Below are 21,611 nucleotides of genomic sequence, written 5' to 3'. Positions count from 1 at the left end.
TGATGTGGAATGGGCATTGCCTCAGGCGGCCTTTTATTGGGGGGGAAAAAGTGCGTAGCAACCAACAGTCCCAGCGGAGACTTGTCATCCATTTTCCCTAGTCTAGTTGTCACATCATCACACGTAGACAGGATGCTGGTTAATTGAGGGCGCTGGGTACTTATTATTGGATTCCGATAACTCGGTTCAGGCGCGAATTTGCAGTCCTCCATTCGTCGAATGCAGTGGGAAACACGACTGTCCAATGACAGAGTAATCTGACACTACCTCATCCTGTATATCGCTGCACGAGACAAAATCCAGGCATGGATGGCAATCAGGATGTTAGGATGTCGTGCCAGCATGGCGACCGTTCTCTCCCCCGCCTCGGTTGCCTCACAAACCTGGTCAGTATGCACTTCGATATCCAATCTGTTGAGGACAAAGCGACACCGTTGCGAACGCGCACAAGTTATCACCCATGTGATCAGATCGTCATCGCGGGCTGGGCCCTGGCCAGCCGTTTTTAGAGTATGCGCTCAATGCCACAGAAGTCGTGGGTAGCGATTTCACCTGAAACGACAATACCGCGAATATTGGTTTACTGTGCTCACTCGTCAAGGTTCAAGACTGTATCTACCGATCTTTTGCGTGTGTGTAATTTCTTGTTTTTCCGGGGCTTAACGAGGTGTACGAGTGGTACTACGTGGCAGTACAGACAAGTTTGAGCCAACAGGTTGGGGTCCTGCACATGTTGGCAGTCCATCGTACGGTTGAAACCTTGATCAACCTCGGACATAACCTTCCGAGAATGAGGGGAAAGCCACGGTTCTCATTTCACACTGCGACAGGCGAATGACTATCGGGTAGGTCATGTTTGAATAAGTCTGCTTCAAGTATTGTTTGTTTTTTTAGACTCCCTCTCTTGTACCAATTGTGTTGAAATGTAGGAGAACAGTCTGGATATCCTCAAATGCATGGTGCTACCTGTGTTGTGAACCTATAAATTTGGCGAGGTGCTATTTTGTAAGATCAAGTGCAGGAAAGAGAGGAAGAAATAGTACAACGTTCGACAAAATTTCCAAGGTAGCCACCTGTATTTGCGTACAAAACAGAAACAATTAATCTGCAGTAATGCGTGGAAATGTTATCAGATTCCTGAGTACCTATAGAAATGGAATTGCCTGTCGCCCAAAATCTTTGCCGTAGTAACAGGCAGTTCGGCCTGTCATGATATCCAGGTTGGCTAAGCTGCGCTGATCATAACGCAGCAAGAATTTCCCATGTGATATCACGAGTATGCTGATTTCAGAGACAGAAACGAACGGGTCCTGTACCGACCATAGAAAGGTCTAGCTAAGCATATAAGGTAAAGGGTAAGAGACACATGGGTTGATTGGATCGAAAGAGCAGAATATAAAAACTTTCGGTGAGTGTTTGGCACAACATGAATTGCATTGAAAGACGACCGTATACTAGATCGAGGGCCTAGGAACTGATCAAACGGAAGCCAACCGCATAATAAACTACCTATCTCCCCCAATTACCGTACTCATACTCCAGCCACTGTGACCTCTCCTCCTCTTAGTGGCCTGCGAGGTTTCTTGTAGTGCCAAAATATTCCGTACAGCTCCAGTGCGTTTTGTGAGAGTTGGAGTTGCTTTGTGTAGATCAATGTTGGGAGAGTATTGAGACTGGCAAACACGAGTTTAAGTAGATGCGATTAAACGACGATTCATCACGAAGAAATCCATTCCACATCAGGTAACGCAAGGTCACCTTCTCATATCAACAGGGCTAAGCCTCTTAATAAATCCCTACCATGCAATCACAAATCTGATTAAAGCCTCGCCCAATCGCGGAGGTGTCTTCCTCACGCCCGCTGGTTAAAGTGCACATGCAACTGTTATCACAGTCACATCGCTAACAACCGACGTTGGGATGTTGCTAATTTGGGCAACACGATGGCCACGCGAGCAGAAATGTTAGACAACCTTAATCGCGCCTGCGGCAATATGAGCGCTTAACAATTATTAGTGTCCCACCTAAACGAACAAACCAAGAACCCCTCGTTACCTGTATTCAGCGAATTGTCTGGAGTGAACGGACCAGCGAGGAGCTCGGGTTGTTGCAAAGAATTCATATGCCATGGACCAGCTGGACAAGGCTGATCATTGAGCGTAATTGAATTGAAGGACCAAGCAACTGGGCTTCTTCTTACCCGTTGCCCTGTCTCTCTTAAGAAATATCGAGATCCGGGTGTCTGGGGTACACCTTACTGTTCCCCTTGGTAGTCCTGGCCAATCAATCTCTTCGTTCGCTGAAGAACAGATCAAGGTTAGCATGTTTCCAAACTTTCTTTCGGCCAAGCATAATATAGAAAGACCTGGCCGCACAACTGGCCGGCGTCTGACGGCCCGGGACACTTTTCCGCGCGTATTGATTTGCTTCCATGACAGCTGAGGCCATCAAGCCTCTCCCGGTTAGGAGTCTTGTATGTAGCCGCCGAAGGAGTATTATACTAGCTCCTGATTGGTAGTTGCCTGGGCCCCAGTCAGTAAGAGCTCAAGTCATGAGAATCTATTGGCTCTGGTGTTACATCCCAGGCTTCAGGTTTCTATTCCTGGATGGCACACTCTTACACTCTTGATGTCGTAGGCAGGCGATTATTCGCCCTATGAAACAATAATTTCTAAAAACACTATAGATATCTACTCCAAAATGGGAAGGCTTGACATTGATAACCATGTAAGCTAATGGAGATCCTTGAAGATTTGCCAATCGCCTAGCGCCACTATTACAATACGTTCTGATAAAACTGACATTACATCCTCATGCTCTATTTGGAGAAAACATTCCATGAACCAGCATCCCATATTTCGTTCAAGTAGGGGAAAATATCTCCTTGTTCCAGTTTTCACGTAACATACAAACAAACAAACAAATTCTTTAGCCAAACATAAGGAACGGACACCAACATATCGATAGCTCACGACTCAGCGCCTGTCATGCTTGGTGCTTTACCTTGACGAATCCATAACCTCTTTGGCGGTTCCAACGCGTTTCTCTAACCTGTCTCATTCTCACAACTCCCAAAAACCCATTGAATATGAAGAGAGTTTCATGGGCCTTGAGCAACTTGGCTCTCCTTCTTCCGCTTTCCTTTGCTCTCCGAGTCACACCCAACTCCGAATGCACAGCGCTCTGCTCCGACGGCACAAATTCGACTCTCAATGATGCCAGCACCGCCGCCACGAACTCTTCTGATGTAGTTTGCGGAGACGATGAGTACTCGGAGTCAGGGAATGGCATTAGGTTTAAAAATTGCCTCAGCTGTCTTCAAAAAAGTGAAGCGATATGGAAAGACCAAAGCGATGTGTTTTGGTTTTTGTGTAAGTACAAAATCTGACGGTTTTCCTTTAATTGTATCCTAATATGAATACGACATAGACAATGTCAGATACGCCTTCGATGTCTGCCTGTACTCTTATCCTAATGCGATAGACTCGGGTACCATCAACTCTCCTTGCAATATCGAAAGCTCTTGCGGATCTCTCGAAGATGCTTTGACAACGTCTTTGCTCCAGAAAAGCAGCGATGACCAATTCGCGTATTGCGAAGCGGATGATTCAATAATCAAGAGCGCCAGCTACAAGGAATGCATTAGCTGCTTGCAATCGACGTCGGACCAAAAGTACCTCGCGAACTGTAAGTAGTTGTTCTGTTGTTGAGCATTCAGTGTCATCATTATTAACATTCTGATAGTCCTGGTAGCATTGAAGGCTGGCTGCATTCAGAAACCCGAGAAAGGAAACATCATTGGCCTTAGTGGGACGATATTCACTTCTTCACTTATCAACATTACAGACCCAAACACCAATGAGACGTTACCAGGTGATGGTGGTGCTCCCGTCGGTTCAATGACTACCGGCACTATCGTGGGTATTGCCGTAGGATGTGGGTTGGGTGTAGCTGGCTTGGCTTGGCTCCTTTTCATGTACTGTCGACGAAGCCGACAGCGTTATGGAGCAGGAATCAAGATTGAGTCACCACCCCCAGATGCCCCAATGAACGTCCGCTCTACATACGGCATTCAGAAGTCATCGTACTTTCAAGGTGATACCCATGGACGACGTCCACCACCTATCCATGACCCTGCGAGAGGCCATATACGTACTATGTCCAATGCGCAGTACCACGATTCCGTTGAACGAGATATGATGGACTCTCATCTACATGTCAGCTACCACTATGCGCCGCACTCGAAGACTAATGGCCCAAATGCCGCGCTTCCAACACATCCGGCATATATTCCACGAGTTGTGAGCAAGCTCCCGGAACCTCACATTATCACCCACAACCGCAAGACTCACGCTCCTGATTCGTATGCGCTCCAAACATATCTTAATGCTAGGGATGATTTTGGTATACATCATGGTTCTGTAAACGATGCGTCGTCGAGCGGTACTGTTTCGAGCCGAAACCCATCACCTTCTCGACAGGAGAAGCTTCATGAGCAAGCAGCTTCCGTCGCTCCCCAGCAGAATTCTCAAATAGCGAGGCCAAGGCTCCCCTCTCTCTCGTTTCCTTCTCTACATAGACTCATCATTCCAAAAAAGCAGGTCGTTCCTCCTCCGGAAGTCAACCTGCTATCAGCGACACCAATATCGGCATTGAGCGCTGACCCTCACCGAGAGTTAAGGATCTCCAAACCCTTAGCTGTTCTGGATCCTCGATTCCAGGACAAACCCCTAGGCGGAGGCCCCGTCATGGCCGAGGGTGCACCAGCAACATTCAGCGATGAATATTTGAAAAGGCGAGAAGCAAACAAGTCTCCTATGTTGAGTGGTAATAGTCGCGTCTATGGATGACAAGAGTTATAATTTTACGTGACGAGTGAACGAATTACGGTAACAATGGTGTCGTGGATTGTTTTGCTCGGTTCAAGCCTGGAGTTATTCGGTTAATATATCTGGGTTTAACGCCCTCTAGATCAATATGATACGATTGGTGGGGTATAGGAGTTCATAGCGATAAACATTCCCTCAATTTATTGTACACACTATAAGTGACTATTCAAGGTGAGCATGTTTCAGCCTAGTCGCTGGCCTGGGCCACGAGACCGCCACGAATCTGGCAAAGGGCCTGTGTTGACACCAGTGCTACGCCCAGAAGCCGGGGCGTTGCCAGGTCGGACGGCGGTACCAAATCCTCTGGCAGAGACTCTTGGTGTCTGCACAAGACGCTCAAGCCAGGCAGGAGTTCTCAAAAGTCGAGGACCATTCCCGAACTCAGGCCAAATTCTAGTGAGAAAATCGAATAAATGGGCAGCGAGTAGACCCTCAATTTCGACCAATGCCTTCTGCGGTCCTCCCATAAGCGCGGTGACAACAATCATGCAGATTGGCAGAGCCTGTGCAGGGATGGTAAGAACGAGATACTGTGTCTTCTGGCCTCGCTGGTCTTGAGTAGTGGTGTAAACCATGGCAAGAATGAGGCCGTTCATATACAGGAAGCTCGTCAGGCCGGCAAGGTAGTCGATCATCTAGCGACGTCGTTAACCTCAGTACAGGCACATGATATACGGGTACGTGTTTGGGATATAAGATGTTTTATTGCTATGATATAAAAATGTAGGGAGCTAAAAAACCACTCGAGTGAATTGAGGATCACACGAGCCATCCATATAGACATCCCACCATGCCTGCACCGCAGACCAACCCGGAAATGCGAATGATGGGTGATCCGAAGTGCAGGGGTGATCTTCCTCATTTCCAGGAACCGTGATAGCTGAAGAGGCAAAGCACTATCCGGGCAGATATATGAGGGGGGGTTTGAAAGGAACACATGGGAGAGTAGCAAAGCACGGGTGTGTAGACACAAGCTTACCAGAATTACGGTGCAGACAAATAATATGTAAAACACGAGATCGACCTTGCGCGGGAAACGTGGGTTCCCCATCTCCAACTGAACGCTGTAGCGATACAGGAAGAACGAGTTGAAGAGCAGGTTGATCGGCTTCAATTCAATGAAGAAACATGTTACGAGGCGCCAGATTTGAGGTGGAAACATCCAAAGGTAGGACGGATGATGTATCAGGTGTATCGTTGGTAGTAACCCGACGATGCAACCAATGGAGGTCAACACTGTAGCAGTAATAAGGTTCCTATGACACAGTTAGCATGTGCTCGAGAGCACGAATGAAAACGAAGAATGACTTACCGAGAAACGGGTGGCAGGGCCCAGTAGGCGGCCATCACATTGTCAGCCATGTTGGGCAACTTTGCTCAATGCGACAAATACGGTTGTGGTTGTAGCAGGTCAACAGTAGCTGAGTCAAGAGTACTTTTTCTGCACCCAAGGAAGAAAAAGAAAACAAGTGAAGGTTCAGCGAACGTTTTATGTAGAAAGAGAAGAAACATGGGACTTTGCGAAACCAGGCAACCAGGAGCTCATGGTTATTGCTTGCGTGTCATCTTCGTTTCCGAGGTTCTTTGCCCTTGGAAGAGTATGGAAGGAAACAAGGTGACAGCTTGAAAAAATTCCCAATAAATGAGCAATCCGTTATAGCGGGGCGCCAGATCGGGGCCGACATTCCGCCGAGATTGGAGGCCCTAGCTGTGGCTAGTAAGAGCTCGCGCCACACTTGGTGAAGTGTGTGTCATGGAAGCGGAAGTGACCGGGCTTCGGGATTCTCAAGCTCACGAACATATCGTCCGATATTGGTGTAAAACTTTTTATTTTATTCACTCGTCAATTGGCTCTGGAGCCCTATGATCTACTGAGTTTTGAACCCTGGGCCCAGAGGCATCAAACACCGCAAAGATAAGATCAAACCATCATCATGCGTGCTCACGATGCTATGCAGAGCGACGAGGCCAATGATGCCGCTTGGGAGGCTGCCAGAGGAGGTGTTGCAGGTGCAGTCAAGTGGGGAATAGGTGCCGCGGTGTTGGGTGCTGCAGGATACATCTGGTCGCCGTTGTATCGATCCATGACGATTCAATTCAAAGTGTAGGGCTCATTCTCACAGCTGATCTGTCCTGGTACTGACCTTTTCAAGGTATCTTCAAATGTGTGGCATGGTGCCTGGAGCCATGATAGAGGCTGACTCACGGCTCAGAGCATACGAGCACCGAGTGAGAATGCAGCGGCGGTTGATGGGAGACAGGGCTAAATGGGAACGGTATGAGGAGGAATTCATTAAAGGTGATGGCAAGTGATCGCCTCTGGCCCGGAAACAGAGTCCCTATGATTTCAATATCTCACTGAAAAGTCTGACTGTAACTGCTTGGGGTATAACGGCGTACATATGTCACATTAGAGATGACCATCGAGTCGTCTGTGTAAATCACATTGCTTTAGCATCTTTCCTTCGCTTTCTCAGTCGAATACCAACTCCAACGCCAATGATGCACCCATGTCTAGATTCATCTCCATATTCTATACCCGAAAACGCTTCGGATCCATGTTGATTTTACATAGCCGAACGACGCATCCGCTGAGCTGGAGTAGTGTCTGCACACCTTCAAGAACCTTCATATGTGTAAAACCAATTTCTTTGATGAATTCCAGCTTTGCATGTTCGCTCAACGTAGGGATTGTTTTCGTAACCTTGAACATAGTGCTAATAATGTCGTGGCTTGAATAACCTAGATCCCAGAGTTCTCGGAGTGTTTCCAGGGCGGAATCAACATTGCCTTCATAGCAAGCCTTCAGCATCGCCTGCACCTTGATTGGATGAGGCGAGTCAACAACCTTGAAGACATTGTCTCCTGAGACGAAGCCAAAACCGGCAAACGTAGATTGAAGGTTGTTGATGGCTTGTCGCATATCTCCTTCGGCGCTAAAAACCAATGCTGCAAGGCCATCGTCACTGTATTCGACCTTTTCCGCCTCAATAATTTGCATGAGTCGCTTTACGACTTGGGCGTCCGTTAACTTGGCGTATCGTAGGATGGCGCATCGTGATTGGAGGGGTTCGATAATCTTGTTGGACTGGTTGCAGGCGAAAGCAAATCGTGTAGTGTTAGAGTAGATCTCCATAGTTCGTCTAAGGGCTTGCTGAGCACCCGAAGTCATGCTGTCGGCTTCATCGAGGATAACAAGTTTATGGCGCCCTGCAGGTAGAGTGACCTTCTTTTGGGCGAAGCCCTTGATTCTGTTTCGTACAACATCGATACCTAGGTGTGTCAGCGAATTGTTTCATCGCGTAAGAGAAACTAAGTACCTCGCTCGTCACTGGCATTGAGCTCCAAGACCGCTTCCTTGTACGATTCGCCTAAGAGCTGCCGGGCCAGACATAGAACACTGGTGGTTTTTCCAATACCGGGCATACCCGAGATGATTACATGAGGCATGTTGCCTTCTCTAGCAATGATCTTTAGTCTTTCAATCGTTTCTGTGTTGCCGACGACATCGTCAAGGAAGACTGGTCGATACTTTTCGACCCTAGGAACAATCAGTGAGCAACTCTACTCAAGGGGCATGAAAGGCATACCATGGAAGCTCATAATTTGTGGTCCCATTGGAAGAAGCTTTGAGAGCGGCCTTTGAGGCAGAGTTCGATGATTCGCCACGTTCTTCGGGTTTTTGGGAAGACATTTTGGGTATGCTGTTGCGGTGAAATCGTTGATCCTCCAACTGAAGCCTGAAATGGTATGTCAATCACTTTACGCGACTGAGAGAAAAGAGACGCGTCGAGTGGATGGCCCGTGCGTCAGAACCTGGAGCGACGGTAGTGCCCCACTCCTGCCACCGCTTTCTACCTTTCTATGGCAAAATCTTGTCAGTGCGATAACTTTTTTGAGTCTGTCAAACAGCAAAGATATTGCCAACGATACCTTGAATCCACAGCTTCTGGACGGTCCACGACGACAACATCACTGCAAAACCACACAGACAACAGCGACTCCGATTTCTAAGCTTCACACAATAATAAGCAGCCATGGGTGTTCAGAAAAAGACTCGCAAATTCGCAGAGGTACGCACCCTTATCGATAAGCGGCGCAAAAGTTGCCCAAATTTCAACATGTCCACGACGATGAAGATGGGGCGGCGCGAACATCAAATGCGCCTCAAATGCTGACCACAATACGCAACAGGTGAAGCGAGTTATCGGTCGTCGCGATGCCAGACTAAAGGAAAACAAGCTCAAGGCTGAGCTCGCTCAGAAGGAGAAGGAAAAGAAGACCATCAACGGCGAGCTTATCCGAGAAGCGCCTCAGATGCCCAGCAACATGTTCTTTCAACACAACACAGCTCTCGTTCCTCCCTACAATGTTCTCGTAGATACCAACTTTCTCAGTCACACGGTTCAGCGAAAGCTCTCTCTTCTCGACTCCATGATGGACTGCCTCTATGCGAAGTGTAACCCTATCATCACATCTTGTGTGGTAAGCCTCCAGCTCCAACCTTGAACCCTTCGACCGTGACTAACAGGTGATTTCACTCTTAGATGAGCGAACTTGAGAAGCTCGGACCTAAGTACCGACTGGCACTAAGGGTTGCGAGAGACGAGCGATGGACACGGCTTGAATGCGACCACAAGGGCACCTATGCCGACGACTGTTTGGTGGACCGGGTCCAAAAAAACAGGGTATACATCGTTGGTACAAATGATAAGGCACTCAAGCAACGGCTACGAAAGATTCCTGGTGTGCCTATCATGAGTGTGGCGAGGGCCAAGTATGTGATAGAGAGGTTGCCAGGTGCGCCTGACTCCTAGGTGTTCTTTTTGCTGTTTGGGAATGGGAAATTTGCATTTATGAGTTTACGATGCATTGCATAGCTGGGTTCTGGCCAGCACTAATGTCATTGAGCCTGGTTACTATTTGACAGGATTGTTATGCGATGTTCTAGGGTAGCTAGGCACAAAATTCAACGAAAATTCAACCTCATTCATAGTATATTGGCGAGCAATTCAAGCACATGTCTGACACATTATTCAATTAGGTCATGCTGTTGTTTGAGAATGGGTTTAGTTGAGAAGATGACTCACTTTACCCAACGATCGTTGTTAAACTCATCCAGTGTTGCCTGGATGTAAGTGGCCATGAATCCTGTAGTGGCATGTGATTGGGCGTTTATCAATACTATTGGCGTCTGACATACATCTTTAGATACGCACTCACTTTCAAACCTCTCTCAAACTGCTAAAAACGACTTACACTAAGTCAATACTACCACTGTCTAGTATTGTTGACAACAGAATCGAACCACGACCTTCAGATAGCCCTCACCAGCGTATTATCTGATGGAGATGGATTCCAGCCCAAACGATAATGATCAGTCATCAACATCTGAAGCCCGTCAGAAACGCTCACGCGTTCTTCTTTCATGTGCACCATGTCGCAACTCAAAGTTAAAATGTGATAGAGAGCAACCATGTGGACAATGCTCAAAAAAGGGACGCGCATCACAGTGTGCCTATGCCCCAAAACCTGAACGGAAACGGCCTGCCAAAGGCATGTCCGCACGCTTGAAGCGTCTCGAGGGTATGGTGCGGGAGATGATGGACTCTGAAGGCTCAGCCCCAGGAACCCAAGCAAGTGCTGGAATCGGGCCAGGCTTGGCGAATGGTACTGCTACAGGACCAGAGGTCCAAGGCCATGTCGTACATAGTGAGAGAGGGGCAACCTACGTGGGCGCAACGCATTGCATGGCGATGCTGGAAGATGTACGTATTCATATCGGAGTCTGTGATGAAGATATGGAGTTGGTACTAACAGTAAGTTAGATTGAGGACTTGAAGGACTACTTTGAGCAGCCTGAAGAAGCGGGAGAAGATCAAATCCTAGACGACGAGATTGATCCCACAGAACTCATGTTAAACACAAGAGCTGGACCAAGGAACCGAGAGGAGCTGCTAAGTCGCCTACCAGAAAGAAAGGTCGCGGACAGACTTCTTTCGCGCTACTTTGCTTCGATGAGTCCTTCGCAACGTAAGCATGTCCCGCTAAACACCCAATGCCATTACTAACAATTACCAGATATTGTTCACCGGCCAGTTTTTACCAGGCAGTATTCTAAGTTCTGGCAAGACCCCAACGAAGCATCATTGCATTGGATAGCGCAGTTATTCATGATGCTCAGCCTCGGCGTATTTTTCAACAAATTTATCAACTCAAGTGAGCTTGAGGGTGACTCTCCTCTCCCAGCTCAGGACAGAATCCGCCACTACAAGGCTTGTGCTGGATGGGCTCTCGTTTGGGGTAAATACACACAACCATCTTCGGCAACGCTCCCAGCGTTCTTACTTTACGTCGAGTCATCTTTCCTCTTCAACCGTGCGGCTCAGATGAACTGCTACGTGCTCTCGGGCGTGTGTATCCGTCTGATGCTCAAGATGGGTCTCCATAGAGACCCAAGCAAACTGGCGAACATCTCACCTTATGAGGGCGAGATGCGGAGGCGCATGTGGAACATGGCTATTCAAGTCGAACTTCTCGTTTCCTTCCACATGGGCCTTCCAAGTATGCTGCAAGGTATAGAAACTGATACTGCAGTACCGCGAAATCTAGACGACCATGACTTTGATGAGGATTCGACGGAATTGCCTCTTAGTCGACCACCTACAGATTGGACTTCCATGACATATCCGATTCATAAGACACAGATCCTTCGGGTGTTTGGACAGATCGCGAGACAAGCCCATGCTCTGACTCCGCCAAGTTATGCCGAGGTCGCCAAGCTCGACAACTTGCTGCAGGAGACCTGGAAGAGTGTCCCATCCTTTATGATGGTACGGCCACTAGATGAGTGTGTTGGCGATCCGCCCGTTCTGCTCATTCAGCGTTTCGGGTTGACAGCCCTATACAACAAATGCCGTATTGTATTGCATCGTCGATATCTCGCGGAGGCAATTCCGCAACGTGAACATGATTACTCACGCAGGCAATGTCTGGAGGGCGCTTTGTCATTGCTCAACTACCAGCACATTATCTGGGAAGCTTGCAAGCCAGGTCACGTATTGAGTCAGCATGGTTGGTTTGTCTCATCCCTCGCGGTTCACGACTTTCTCATGGCCGCAATGGTACTTTACCTCGTCGTCAAGAACGAAAACTACTCAGAAGTTGGGAGTGACTATGACTGGATGTCGCAGACTGCACCAACGCCGACTAAGGACGAACTCATTTGTATGATCAAGCGATCTTGGCTCATCTGGGCAGATGTGTCGCGAGACACAGTAGAAGTTAAGAAAACAGCAGATACACTGGCTACGATGTTGGCTAAGCTCGGAGCCCCAGTTGAAGAGCCAGCGAATACCCTTGAGCAAGCTGCTCCCAGTGTTGGTGCTGATAACGAATACTCCTCGCTTGGGGCTCTGTCTGTAGATCCTAGCACACTGGGGTCGATCGGGGGTGATCCGACACTGCTATCGACTCTGGGGTTGGGTAAGACGTTCCAAGAAAATATGATAGATAACAGACATGCTGACAAGGATAGGCTCATCAACGGGATCTACGTCAGACCAGACACCCCTGGATCTTAATCTGGCAGGAGATGCAGGAACTAGCATGAACTTTACGAATATGGGGACGGAAGGTCTTCAGTTTGACCCGGCTTGGATGGATACTGCAGCCAGCAACATGGACTGGGTAAGTTGCTTAGTAGTCGTTATCATGAAAGCTGTCCATTTGGCAAACTAACAACTCGGCAGCGTTACCTCGACATATCACTGGCTCACAGTCATGATGCTGGACGCAATGAGGACACTGGTCAGACGTGGATAGAGAGAGCACCACCATTGGAACAAATGGATATCATGGGGTCAGGAATCTGGATCCCAGATCGTCCTGAATACACTTGAGAACGATGAATCAACGTCTTTAGAAGTATAGTTATGGTTGTACTAGAGTCGATCATATTTCCAGTCTGAAACAAGGTTTTGACTACGACAGCTTATCGAAGCTGTTGGTGACATGTTGAGTAAGATAGCGAGATAAGAGTGCTGATTACTTTTGAGACAAATCGTTTTCGGGATATGTCACCGCTTCAATAAACGAAAGGGTGGTGTGGCCCTCATGAACCGTTACAACTATCGGGTTATGCAATGCATACACGACATTCCGAGCTAGGTCCGCTCTGGGGAAATGAGATCCGGGGAACTAGCTAGAAATCCCCGCAGAGCATTGCGCTGTTGATGATCTGGATGAAGCTCATATCAAGGGACATATAATCCGAGATAGGAGAGGATTCAGACTTCTCATGCTCGATTTTTGTTACTTCTTTTGCCAACACGCAATATTGCCGCAATATTTGATGATTGAACAGTCGGCACAAGTTCATCATTGTGACAGTATCATCAATATTGCGAAATGGCTGACGTGTTCGCGTTGAAACACCCACCGATAAGGATGTCAATACACGATGTGATAACGACTGAACCCAACCCAAAGGCTCATGTTGCTTCCAGGGATATATGACGTCGATCCGGGGAATTGGTTGATAAAAATTAGTGGCGCCATATCCTCCGCGGAGATGGTCATATCAATTGCGGCATCGGGATCCTATCCGTTGACACAACATAAACTTGCACAACACCACATATACAGCACGGAACTCCGGCCGAAGTATACTGTACGTTTGGGCAAGGCGGTTTTCAGCGCAATCCAATAATGAAAGTAATATCCGTTGATCAGGTCGTGTGATTGCGTGTGATTGCGTGTGATAGACCGCCAATTCGCAATTTTAACCTTCTAGAACAAAATCGTGATTCTAGAGCTTGATGTCCGCGGTCCATACACCGTGTATTGAGCAGGTGACCGGGCAAACCACCCTGAACCGATCAACCCTGGAGGACCAAAAGGTATCCGGATATGTGGCATGAAACTTTGATGCATCTAACTGAATCAAAGTTGCACAAGAATAACGCCAATCATTGATGGCAGCATGACGTTCCAGCCATGGACTGCTTTCACCGTTTTCTACACTGGTTCGTAATTGAAAATATCAGTAATTTGTATTGAATAAAGTAAAAATATCCCAAGGAATTCTGAAGAAGGTTTCAAGCATCCAATCTGTTAAAACAATGCTTCTATTCTAATAACCATGACAGTACCGCACACTAGGGGAAGTTATCCGCCACGATGGAGAGCGTTCGACAAGCATAGCATAGAATCGGTTCGTTTCGTTTCATTTCATTTCATTTCGTTTGGGAGTCTGGTGACCAACAAGGGCTTCATCGCCATCCCACGACGCCGCTATCAGTTGCACGAACAAATAGGCAGCTTGATGTTGGACGTGTTGTCAAGTCGATGAGAAATGGATTCGGGTTGAAAAATTTTGACTGGAGAGTCGTGGTACTGCCTGGATACTTTTACCTAATTTGAACGCTACTTCGGCACTTCTTCAACCACCTCCACTTCTATCGTGGGCAGCTTTCTGCCCTGGTCTTTGTCTTTTTTGGGGTTGAATACCACCAAAAAATCTGGCCGCCGGCCAGTTGGGTCTCCAGCTCTAAAAGAGAAAGAGACCAAGACCTGGATCATGGACCTGGACCCGGACCTCAACCTAGTAGCGGGAGCGTGCGTTCCTAGTCGGTTCGCTCCCGCGGGGATGCGAAGATCTGTTTCGTTCGTAGAGGGCAGGTAAAAGTCATGGATCGTTTGTCGACCTCCCAGTAGTACCGGTATACTGTTCCTCTGCTGGTTGGTACGACCGGCTGCCCGCTTGGATTGATTAGCAGTTTAATAAGGTTGATCACGAGCAGAGCCTCAGGGTAGTTTTGGCGGGCTTGGCAATGGTTGGTGACATTGTAGTTTGATCGCTGATGATGGTGAAAGTGGAGGAAAAGGGTAGAGAAGAGGTTGAGAAATTGAGCGAACGTTTGTAAGTCATAGATTAGATAGGTATATTCCAAAGTGAAAACAACTACCATTTACGGATAATATTGTTGGGACTGATAACTAATAAGCGCCTGCCCTATCAAAGTTCGGCCTGTCGGCGACAAGCTGAAGTCAGTGCAACTGACCTGTCTAATATGCGAGTCTGATGCTTCAGCTCGTGTGGCAACCTATAACTGTCTGTCAAATTATGTATTCCGTGCCCAGACTGAGAGCTTGAGCTTGAGCTCGAGTTAGGCCATCCTTCTCTCCGACCAATTGTTGCCAGTATACCTCGGCTGCAATGCAGTCACCATCATGAAATGAGGAGAAGTGAGGAGAGATTAGGTACATGAGACATCGGCTCCCCTCTCCGACCTGAGTTGGATTGACGATAGTGTGGAGGAGGTAGTATCGCGCCATACGTACCAATCGTGGGGGAATCACTGCGCCGCTGAGGCCAAAGATGGAGAGCTCAATTCCATGATGGGCTTCTCTGCTTAATCTGCGCCGTACTATTAATTGACGATGAGGGGTCGATTTAGCAAAAAGGTACTAGACCAGGTCAATATCAAGGGACGGACCAGCCGTGGTCTTGTGATGCATTCACCAGGCTAACATGAACGAAAAAGGAGAAAGCACATTACTCTAATTCTCTATCTATATGTCCCGACAACAGCATTGTAGATGGAATCGAGTAAAAGCTATGTAATGGGAACGAGGACCGGCGCCTATTGGCGAATGATGGTGTTGGGGTATGGCCGATTCCGCACTCTGGAACCTGGAGCATCCCCGTCGTTTGTCAAATTGTGTCTCTCGTCATGACATGGGTGGCACTGCATTGTCTGGTAGTTGGACCTGGACCTGGAATTCCTTGTTGGACACCGACACCTTCAAGGTTAAAGTGACATTTCAACTCGACGACAGGTATGCAAGACCTGCCAAGATGTTACCCAGATCGGCCGCTCACGAGTTAAGTTGAGTTGATTCGAGTCGAGTCCCCTACTCACTTACTATGCAGGGAAATATTAACCTATCCGACAGTAGGTTGACTTCATAGCTGATACAAGCATGGGGCGCTAAATAAGCTTCCATGTCAGTTGACCCCGAGACACCGACTTGGAGATATCAATACATCAGTGAGTTCTGGGCGATAAGCCCAGCACCCTGGATCGTCGATTCAGAGACAAGCTTGAACTAATATTGGTGTGATTGGCCATCCCCGGACTTTCAATATGTGCTGGATTTAGTCCAAGGGAGGGTCTTCTTTGAAGCTTTTAACAATTACAGAGTGGAAGACCGAAAAAAGAACGAGAGCTTATTCACAACCAAATGTGAAATGAGGCCTTCGATGGCATTACCGGAGGGGCAAATGGGAACACGAGTTTCGGTGGTATTGCGTCTAAACCTTCGCCTTCCAACGACATCCAGCAGGCTCTTCAGAGGTCAGCTCGTGGTGTAAGATTGATAGCGATAACCTGGAAACACGGAGGCTCATACCACGAGCAATCAATTTTTGCCCCGATTGGTCCAAGCTTGACCATCTTGGCCGATCCTCCATCCACCTTGACGGCTCCAGAAGCTTTTCCAAGGCGCAACCAGCCGATTTGAATTTTTTTAACCCTTGGTGACCCCGTTGCCGTGCGCGTCTGGCATTGGCTCCAGCTTTCATATTGGGTGGTGAGTTAACGTAACGGCCTCTGAATTCCCGGAAACCATTATTTCCATCACCATCACGAGGGTAAGGTAACTTGTACTTGGATGGTCTGTTTCGGCGTCTGTAAATGGCCCACCGAACAACTACGTCCAACATCCATGGGAATGCAGCCCTGGTGCAGGGGCGCCTGTAGGCGTCACCTGGGGTCGAAAAGGCAACATCAGGTCTCTTTATCTTTCGTATCTTGCCCTGTCCTGAGTAAGGGAGGAAAATCTCTTCATTTAAAAGGACGGTCAAGAGTTAAACCCGTTTCATCCGGAAAGGTACTTGGTAGAAGTACTGATAAGAAGACTCGGAGTGGTTCCGTCTAGGTTCAAGAAGGTTAGGAGGAGAGGCAAGGCGAGACAGGTGACTTGCTGACCGAAATCCTGATGGACAAAAAGGGCAACTGTTTAATGTACTCCTATCATGCCATGATACCTGTGTCTTGGCTTGAGTCGGACCATCAGCAAAGGTACCTTGATAGTGCAGGGTACTTCTGTAGTGACGTTCAATTAAACATGGCGTTTCTTTTCAATTCTCTTATCAGTAGGTCGAGTCGGTTTCTGCTTGCCGGTCCGGGTGTGGTTATGGAACTTCTGGTCACTTTACTTTCCCATTGTGACGATGAATCCGGTCTTCGTTATCGCTTGGTGCTTCCCCTCTATCCTCTTGCTTCCTCTAGTTTTCTATTATTGATCAAGCCAAGTTGGAGAGCATCCATCCCCAGTTTCCAACCCGCAATCTTGAATCTTGTTCCCCATTTCCCCATTCTTTCTATCCTGTTCTACTGCGCTTCTGCGCGCACAGTCAGCCCTGACACCCTATTTGTGTAAGCTCTGAGTGTTGCTGTTATTGCGATACCCCGCCAAATCAGGAACCGGCATTAAATGAGTTTTGCAAAGTTAAATACCCGCAGGATTAATGATAAGAGAGCAGGCAAACAATTTCATTCGCTGCCTTATGCTACTGGATAAATCGTCACGCAGACAAAACCAAATTGTAGCATATACTTGACGCCAAGCTTGAACTGATACTGTAATAAAGTTGAAAGTAGATTTCCAATACAAGTTAATAAGTGGTCAGCTTAGCTTAGACCCCTCATTCATCGTCAAGGTTGTTCTGGATCCCTTCATTCTTTTTGAGCTACTTGCAGCTTCTGTCTTGGCCCTCTCCTACTACAACCCTTTTGGACTTCATCGACGCCATCATATTTTTGGTGTCGGCCCCAGATCGTACCCACGAGGGCCCTCGTGTGTGGCTTCATTCAGTGATATCCATACCTGTACCCACCGACCGAGTGTGAGTGTGAGGTTAGTTTCAAGGACTCGGCGCTATCTCTACACCTTGTTTGTGATGTCGCATACACCCCCTCGCTATCAACCTGCAACCGCACGCCATAAACCGACACCACCCATACCATACCTCACCATGCCATCCATACCTACACTTGAATACCTTACATAGGTATAGATTCTGCTCTTGCTTGGGTTTGCTACGCTGCCCTGCACACACCGACCGAACTCGCAGCCAATCTATCTTATACTTGTACAGAGCCCGGCTCTCGTGTCTATTCGTGAACGACGACTTGACCATATATCTCTTGCAGGAGATCGACCTTGACCGGTGCAACGGAACCCCTTGTCACAGCTGCAAGTCGATTCCTCCTCTCGACTCAACCCATCTCAACTTGACTTCATCATCTGAGTTCTCGGCTCTCTTCGCTACAGATCCGAACCCTTCGAAGCTGCGTCGTCGCTTACAGGACCCTGAAAGCACCACGCTAGAACCTTTTCCAATTCCACCTTCACCCACAATCGCACATTGGGTCAGGGTTGTTCTTTGGATTACCATTGCTTTACCTATTTAAATCCACCTAGGAACTGGGGCGCGCACACTGCACTGCACGCTGAGCGCAAGCCTGGCCTGGCGCAACGCCGCGACGGAGCATCGTGACCTCTTTTTTATTTCTTTTACTGGGGTTTCGAGTTTACTAGTCAACAGTCGCTTTGTTGTGTGCTGTCTGGGTTTCTCTATATTTTCCTCCCCCTCTTCTCTCCTTTCTTGACTTTTCTCACGATCTCCTACTTCTACCTCCTCAACTTCGAGCAGACCACCAATACCCTGCTGTCTGCTGGTGGTTTGGCTTCCGCACCTGCATTGGGCTCGCCCTCTGATCCACCACCACCACACTCGAGTTTTTACGTACAGGCTGTCGCCTGTACCTTTCAACTTTACCTTTGTCTTGGTGGTCATATCTTGTTTTGCCTCCCAAACCGGCATTCCGAGGACCACCCCCGACACAATACCGGCTCTGGCTCTGTTCCGACCCGGCTAATAAAGGCCTTTCTGTCTCCGCTCCGTGGCCGGTGGCTTCCAGCCCTCGAGTCAAGTTCCGATCGCGACGTGATATTTTCTTTTTCTTCCCGCTCACACAGAGAGTGCATCAGCGCACTGCTATAGCATGCCCGCTCAACTAAACGGGTCCATGACCGCCAGCATCCCCATTCGAATACCCGGCGACCAGGCCCAGGCTCAAACTCAACCTGCTGTTTTTTACAAGCAGCACAAGCATTCCAGATCCTCTTATTCCGATTCTTCCCCGCTCGCAAATTCAAGGAACAATTCTTTAACTTTCCGTCCGTATAAGAGGCTCATGTCAAACCCAGACAAGACGATCGCTGTCATCAACGCCAGCGGGCGACAAGCTGCGTCTTTCATTCGCGTTGCTACTGCCGTTGGTTATCATGTGCGCGCTCAGCTGAGAAATCTCGACGGTGTCGTCGCTGCTGAAGTTTCGGGGAATCCTAATGTTACCGTATTTGTTGGCGAGCTCTACACAAGACATCAGCCCTCTGAAGCAAATCGCGATGTTACCAAGCACGGCCCGCTGGCCGGTGTCGGCGTCAACTACGACTTGATCACAAGTCTGTTCCGCGGCGCACAACTTGCCTTCATAAATACAACTTTTTACGGCGACGAGATTCAAATCGGAAAGGCCCTAGCCGATGCCGCTAAGCGCGCAGGAATTCAACACTATGTGTACTCATCCATGCCCGATCATGGTGCTTACAACCCCGAATGGCCCTCATTGCCCCTCTGGGCTGCCAAGCATGAGGTTGAGCAGTATGTGCGCAAACTGAGAATACCAGCCACTTTTGTGTACACTGGTATCTACAACAACAATTTCACCTCCCTTCAGTATCCCCTTTTCTGCATGGATCTGCAAAAGGACGGCTCGTTCAAATGGCAAGCACCTTTTCATCCTGACGCCAAGCTACCCTGGTTAGATGCCGAGCACGATGTTGGTCCTGCGGTTCTGCAAATCTTCAAGGATGGACCAAGCAAATGGAACGGGGAGCGCATCGCACTTGCATATGAATACTTGACACCCAAGGAGGTGTGTCGACTTTTCTCGAAAGGAGTTGGTCGTCCTGTGCGCTATGTGCGAGGTCCCATTGAAATCAAGGTTCGAATCCCTGAAGGCTACCGGGAACAGCTCGTCGGTCTGGAGAAACTGTTCGACCCGAATCAGAAGGATCCTCGAAAACAGCCTCCTTACTTCGGCGACCCTAAGGTCGAAGTCAGCTGCCCTAGTGAAGCCTTGGAGTTGTGGGAAGGCCCTCGAGGTATCGAAGAATACGCGCGTGAGATGTTCCCCATAGAAGAGGAAGCAAATGGTCTCACATGGATGCTGGACGATGATGCGAGCGACGATGAGGAGGTGCACAACACAGCAACCCATGTCGAGCAACTGAGAATCCACGACGGTGATGACGATAGCGACGACGATAATGACGAGGGTCTTGTCATAAAAGGCCGTAAGCGCGACGAGGAAGAGTGGTTAGCATAATGGAAACCCATGGCGTCTGGATCTTGGCTAAAATACGACATCAAAAAGCAGGAAAGGGGTTAAAAAAGAAGGGTTAATCCAGCGGAATCTAGAAGCCCAGTCCTGAGGCAGATTACGGAACGGAGCAGACCTGGCGACGCGGCATTGCATTTCGGCAGGAGTTGTGTTTTTGGAGAGGCGTCCCTACCGGCGTGGGTTTGGTCTAGCAACCTAAACGATTTTATTATGACTTGTCAATGGATGAAATAAAAGTAACGAATTACCTCTGCCCTTGTTTCTGTTGTGTGATGTGCCTGTTTTGTGTATAAGGTAGCAATTATTGATGTGCGAGTGATGCTCGTGGAACTCGGCGAGACTGAGATCCACCAGCAGACTTGTTGGAAGTCTCTTCCTTCAAGGCCAGCATGTATCTAAATGATAGATGCTTGGCTCAAATGTCTGAGTACTCTTAAGTAAAACACAGATCCAACGAAGAGCTGGCAAAAGAGGTGGAACGATAGCATGTAGAGTGAACGTGGATGACAGATGACTGACCTGGACTGAGCTGTAATGAAACAGGGACTTCAGCTGCTTCTTATACGCGACTAGAGCCATGGGAATACTAGATTAATAAACGACCACCTCGCCATGGATAACACCACCATGTTTATCTGTCCCCTTACACCAAGATGCTGGTTTGTCATAACAAGGTTTAACTGTATATCATGGCAACGCCATTTACCACCCCCGCGTATCCGCCCTCCGTACCGTTGAATGTGGCTCCCATGTAAGAGTGCGTGGGGTTATGCTTCTTCTCGAGAAATTTGTTTTGTATGTTATGACATGTGGCACTTCCATGCTTTCCTGGTGAAGTTCAGATCACAGCGTAAGAATGACATAAGGACAAGAATTGCTACATTTAGTCCCCCGGAATCACAAACTCGCCAAGGTTCTCTCCACGGCGGTCGAGTTACACGCCGCGTGGGGGATAAATCCGGGGTGACAAGGGGATGAACTTTCCGTTATCTAGCATGATTAGGGGCATTGTAAGAGAGGGTGGTCAGGGTGTTATCTGTGATGCCTCTCCTTATCTCCCAGGACTCTGAACCTAAGATCAAACGAAACTCTTCAACAACGAAACAATTAAAGTAAACTTATACTGAGTTGAAGTACAATCAATAGGGAGTTCCGTTCTATACATGTCAAACAATTGTGGCAGCGATCACCTCCAAAGAATTGTTCTATCCACTCTAATCGTGACTCCAGGTGCTCGGACATA

At 48.2% G+C, this 21,611-nt stretch overlaps 5 protein-coding genes across 5 annotated transcripts; 4 read left to right on the top strand and 1 right to left on the bottom strand.

Moving 5' to 3' along the window:
- Window positions 1-108: 108 nt before the first annotated feature.
- On the top strand, window positions 109-1,408 carry BKA55DRAFT_553547 (uncharacterized protein). The gene has a single exon (XM_046191534.1). It carries the CDS (start codon window positions 310-312, stop codon window positions 541-543), a length of 234 nt encoding a protein of 77 aa, XP_046054689.1. The 5' UTR covers window positions 109-309; the 3' UTR covers window positions 544-1,408.
- Window positions 1,409-3,088: 1,680 nt separating this feature from the next.
- On the top strand, window positions 3,089-4,850 carry BKA55DRAFT_499131 (uncharacterized protein; the record flags this gene model as incomplete). The annotated part of the gene is made up of 3 exons (XM_046186626.1): window positions 3,089-3,371; window positions 3,430-3,687; window positions 3,745-4,850. The coding sequence occupies 3 exons, from the start codon at window positions 3,089-3,091 to the stop codon at window positions 4,848-4,850; spliced, it is 1,647 nt and encodes a 548-aa protein (XP_046054688.1).
- Window positions 4,851-5,071: 221 nt separating this feature from the next.
- BKA55DRAFT_589372 (P-loop containing nucleoside triphosphate hydrolase protein) lies at window positions 5,072-8,583 on the bottom strand (the record flags this gene model as incomplete). The annotated part of the gene is made up of 10 exons (XM_046194922.1): window positions 5,072-5,524; window positions 5,701-5,769; window positions 5,869-6,145; window positions 6,626-6,673; window positions 6,836-6,951; window positions 7,034-7,046; window positions 7,092-7,152; window positions 7,506-8,162; window positions 8,210-8,430; window positions 8,480-8,583. 10 exons carry the CDS (start codon window positions 8,581-8,583, stop codon window positions 5,072-5,074), a joined length of 2,019 nt encoding a protein of 672 aa, XP_046054687.1.
- A 343-nt stretch (window positions 8,584-8,926) lies between these two features.
- BKA55DRAFT_533668 (uncharacterized protein) lies at window positions 8,927-12,790 on the top strand (the record flags this gene model as incomplete). The annotated part of the gene is made up of 9 exons (XM_046189505.1): window positions 8,927-8,962; window positions 9,084-9,374; window positions 9,437-9,666; window positions 9,934-10,023; window positions 10,252-10,657; window positions 10,718-10,922; window positions 10,971-12,374; window positions 12,427-12,578; window positions 12,641-12,790. 9 exons carry the CDS (start codon window positions 8,927-8,929, stop codon window positions 12,788-12,790), a joined length of 2,964 nt encoding a protein of 987 aa, XP_046054686.1.
- A 6,174-nt stretch (window positions 12,791-18,964) lies between these two features.
- On the top strand, window positions 18,965-20,353 carry BKA55DRAFT_533667 (NmrA-like family-domain-containing protein; the record flags this gene model as incomplete). Its single annotated transcript, XM_046189504.1, has 1 exon — window positions 18,965-20,353. One exon carries the CDS (start codon window positions 18,965-18,967, stop codon window positions 20,351-20,353), a length of 1,389 nt encoding a protein of 462 aa, XP_046054685.1.
- Window positions 20,354-21,611: the final 1,258 nt, after the last annotated feature.

Source organism: Fusarium redolens, assembly GCF_020744475.1.
Source record: "Fusarium redolens strain MPI-CAGE-AT-0023 chromosome Unknown BKA55scaffold_2, whole genome shotgun sequence".
Lineage (NCBI taxonomy): Eukaryota > Fungi > Ascomycota > Sordariomycetes > Hypocreales > Nectriaceae > Fusarium > Fusarium redolens.
The sequence above is the reverse complement of the archived record's forward strand: the minus strand, read 5'-3'. Positions and strand labels throughout refer to the sequence as shown.

Excerpts from the sequence above, each read along its gene's own strand:
- BKA55DRAFT_553547 (XM_046191534.1), top strand. The coding sequence starts at position 310 with ATGGCAATCAGGATGTTAGGATGTCGTGCCAGCATGGCGACCGTTCTC.